Raw genomic sequence first — 4603 nt, forward strand, 5'->3', positions numbered from 1 at the left:
GTAAAGATTGTCTCGCGCGGAGAGACAGTAAAGTCTGTCTCGCGGGCGAGACAGTAAAGACTGTCTTTTTTCTTTGATTTTTCGATGATCTCCTCTTGAGCTGTATTTGGATATCTATTAGCATTTTTTGACGCCTACAGGGGATTGTTGCTTGTTTACCCCCTATCTGCTGGGTTTGCTGCTATTTTGTTAAGAGCTTGTGTAGCTCCTTGCTGCTGGGTGTGTTGCTGTTTTGTTTTTCCGAGCCTGTGGGTTACTTGCTGTTTAGTTTTGAGCTTGTGCAACTCCTTGCACTTGATATGTGGCAATGATGATGATCAGCGTTTACTGAGAATACAATCTAACTTACATCGTTTATTATATCCAGATGAGGCAAAAGGGGATGAGATTGCAGCCAACATTGAATTAACAATGTCTAGGCGAGGCAATTCATCCTTATAATGCAATCTGTAATAAACATGTAAGTTATAGGTGGGGCAATCAATTATGACAAGTTGATCTATTACTGAGCCATACAATATCAATTAGAATTTGTACCCAATTCAAACAACAATTTTCATTACATCCTCAATAGTTTTTGCAATTACAGGTACATGACATGAAGTTTGTAATAATTAAAATAACACAAAAAATTGCTAAGAAAATTGCAGAAATTTTCTAAGCTAGTAGTTGATTTTCGACAAGTCTCAATTCTTTTTTCAGCTTCTTTGATTGCAAAATATATTTATCTCCGTACCTATTTTCTTTGACATATTGGCTTCCTTGGGTGCTTGATGACTCTCCTCTTTCTTCAGCCCATTCGAAAAAATTGCATTCTTTATTTGGGAATTTTGCACACCCCCAATAACACCTACCCTTATTTTTACCATTCTTGCACACTTTCATCGGTGTTCGGAGATTACAGTCACAATAAACTTCATAATTCTGCCAGCACTCTTCTGATATCATCCTTGATGTCGGGGCAGCAAATTGAAGACAATGGAAATTTTATTATTGCTAAAAAATGAGAATGCTTGGATTATTTTTGAGGCCTCAAGGTGAATTTATAGCCACCATGCCCCTGAACTAGCCGTTGCTACAGTGTTTTGCCTAAGAATATTGAAATCTGAATTTTGAGATCTGGAAATAGCCGTTGCTACAGTGTTTATTGCTTGAAATCTGAATTTTGTGGCTTCAATCCGTTGCTACAGTGATTTTTAAATGTAAATTGGGCTAGCCGTTGCTACAGTATCGATCCCAAGAAAAATGGTCTTCTTGAACCAAACATGGTATTAGGAATTGGACCAATTCTATAAAAGTGAGATTACTAATCCTTTGGGTGAAACAAACATTGAATGCCAAAAAAAAGGGATTCCATAAAACTAAAACTTGTCCATAAATTTTTTATGGATTAGATTAGAATCCATAAATTAAATAGGATTCCTAATCCTATTCCTAGCTCTTGGTAAAACAAACAGGCCCTTAGTAGAGGCATATGCCAAAAAAAAAAAAAAACTACAGCGGTTCACGTGTTTCTGATAAGCACAAGATACAACATGAATCCTACCAGTATTTTAAAGCGCATATTCTTTTTGCTGAGGACACCCAAGCCGTCACCTGCAAATTGACAGAGTACGAATCTACAAAAAAGATATCAACATCTATTTTGTACTACAAAATCTTCGACCGCTCCCAATAACATTGTTTGCTTTATCTATTTTTTTCATGTCCATTTCCTTCCCTTATTATCTTGGCTGCGTAGCCATCTTGGGAGAGAACAAATAATGGTCAATAGGGGTGAGCACTAATCAGTGCAAAGCCAAAAGATAGTTTATGCTGTCAAAACAGGAATATAATAATATAAAAAATAAATTAAAGAGTTAGAAAATTCAGGTCTGATCGGGAGCAGTCGTGATGTCACTGTCCTAGAAGATTAAGGACTCGCCTATCGCCCTGGCGTAATTTGTCCCCTCTCCCCTAGCGGTAAAAACCCCCGGAATCGGCCGGCCTCTGCACTCGGACGTGAGTCACAGAGCTTATGCTCAGACGAAAACGGTTGCCCAAAAATAGAAATATAAATATGTAGCCGAAATTTCTTGGAGAAATGAGAGTAGAGAAAGAAGAGAGCTTAGAAGTTCTTCTCTTCGTTGGTGTGCTTCTGAATGAGCTCCAAGCCTGCTTATATAGGTGAGGAGAGGTGTAACCCCCGCTGAATCCAAGGGACCGTTACGCACAAATCTTGCTTCCGTTACCCGCATGCAGCCGTTACAGAACGTGTAAAACGTGCAAAAATAAAACATTGAGAAGCAAAATTGCGGTGCGGTGCGGCGTGGCGCGCGCGGGCGAGGCGTGGCGCGCGTGCGGGCGAGGTGTGCGTGCGTGTGGTAGATATGCAAAGCCCACAAAACCTAAAACACTATTCAAAGCCCAATAAGTAGAGAACCATTATATACCCTATACTATTCATCTCATTTTTCAATGTGGAACTATTCACAAAAGCAAAATTGCCTTTTCATGAACAAAGCATCCAACAGTTTATACTAATATTTTTATGTATTTTAATTGATAAAGGTCGATTTTAGTTTGTAAAGTAGCTGATTTAATGTATTTGTTTTTCAACTTGGGATATAAAGATTAGTGAGAGTTTTGAAGGAGTAAGAGTGTTATATTTTAGCTAAATTTCTATAACTTGACATGTCTATGATCAAATGGATCAAACCGAACTGAATCGCACCGAACTGATTTGATTAGTTTGGTTCTGTTTTGTATCTAGTTTAACTTTAGTTCGGTAGAGAAAATAGTCAAAACTGACCAAATGGATCGTTTGTTCACCCCTAATGGTTACCATTTGACTCATTTCTTGTCCACAAGTTGATGTTGCTTGCTATATGCTTGTCAGTTGAATTGAACGAAACGAATGTGATTGAATGAAAATTAAGATTTTTATAATTGATCCCAAAATGTTGAAATAAAAATTTATTGGTGGTGCTGTAAGTTTTTTGACGTCTCTTTGATAAAGAACATAATTGTCACGCATTTACACATTTGGTGGTAAAAGTCATATGTTAGTAATAAAATTTCAATGATATAATTTCACATTATTCTTACTTCAAATGACGGGGTTAAAGTTTGATTAGAAAAGATCCACGTGCAAAGTTTGCGATTCCCTTTTTGTAAAAATGCGTAAAATGCGGTCAGCACCTTGAAGTCTTAAGTTAATTACACTTAATCTTACAAGAAAAATTAGAGATGCTACTCTCACCATTAACTAATCCTCAAAAGAATCCAGTTTTTGACCGAATCTGATCACAATTTTCACCTGCTCTTGTACATTTCTCATCATCGCTCGTCACTGTTAAAAAATAAATTAATTGTGTCATCTTCCCTCTAATTATGCGTAATGTACAACCTTCTATGGTATTATGTTAATTTGTCATATTGTCATTGCTTGCTCCTCAGCATTTGGAATGAGTGGAACAAGAGAGAATAAATTCAAAGATGCGGGCACTCTTTGTTGATTGATTGTACTGTCATCTTCCTTTTTTGTATGAGAACATCACCTTACACTTGAGTTTCAACTCTGAACAGCGTGACACCTCGATTCAACAAATGATATTAGTCTTTTTCCTCTTCTAGCATTTCACCTTATTTTATCCCTTTTGTCTCTTATTTTTCATGTATATTTTGTTCTAATTCTCTACTTAATAAATTTCCTGGCCATGTTGCTCCAGTTTCTTAACATAAATAAATAAGTAAATCATAGCATAGCGATTACTTATACCTTGATCTTTTGACTGTTCAAGTTATCATATCAGCTTAAGAATTTCTCAACTATAATATTGAATATCATGTAATAAGTGTTCACAAAGCAGTTTCGCTTTTTTGTGTCAAACAAGCATATAGTGCGCAACAAGGCCCCCAATTTCAGTATGAGCCTCCACCAACTCGGCCCACTAGTGCATGACGGACGAAGCCGCAAATTGCCGACAATTACCAAAAAAGACCCCAACTTCCAGCAAAAATTACTGGAAAATTATTACCGCGGTAAATTACCTACGCATTGAGAAAAGTTACTACCGCGGTAACTAGTGCATGGCGGTCAAAACCCTGGATTCTCATAACCCTAACCCCGAATTCACCAATGAGTTCGCTTCGATCGGCGCTGCTTCTTCTCTCGATCTCCGTCTTCTTCGCCTCCGACGATTTCATGGCCGTTCCCTCTTGCAAGATCTCTGGTTCAGAGGGGAAAGATTCGAGAAAGAGGAATCCCGGTGATTTGGCGGTGATGTTCGTTGCCGATCTCACGCTGAAGGGATCCGATGCGAGTTTCGTCGATCGCCATTTCAGGGATTTCTGTGTTTCCCAAGTTCTCAAAGGTGCGATCTTTTTGAGAACTCGTATTGAATTAGGGGCTAATTTTTTGAAAATTACGGTGATTCATATATCTCATTATCGTTGCTGTTCACTCAAACTTCAAATTTAGCGGGTTGCGGTGCTTTTCAAAAATAGTAACATCAGTTTCCTTTCTCTTAACGGCATTGCATTACTTTGTGGAAATAATGATCTTCGATTTGGTGGTTGAGAGAAGGTACGTAATAGAGAGCGAACATCTTGATCTAAAAAT

At 37.8% G+C, this 4603-nt stretch overlaps 1 protein-coding gene across 1 annotated transcript in view; it reads left to right on the forward strand.

The window, feature by feature from the left end:
* The window catches only part of LOC109832509 (metallophosphoesterase 1-like), a 6057-nt gene continuing 5517 nt past the window's right edge, over positions 4064-4603 (forward strand). Inside the window, exons 1-2 of the mRNA XM_020399861.1 lie at positions 4064-4444; positions 4484-4558. Of these exons, the coding sequence (XP_020255450.1) occupies positions 4121-4444; positions 4484-4558 (399 nt within the window). The 5' untranslated portion in view covers positions 4064-4120. The remainder of the gene's footprint in view (positions 4445-4483; positions 4559-4603) is intronic.

The sequence above is a fragment of the Asparagus officinalis genome, chromosome 3 (assembly GCF_001876935.1).
Source record: "Asparagus officinalis chromosome 3, Aspof.V1, whole genome shotgun sequence".
Classification (NCBI taxonomy): domain Eukaryota; kingdom Viridiplantae; phylum Streptophyta; class Magnoliopsida; order Asparagales; family Asparagaceae; genus Asparagus; species Asparagus officinalis.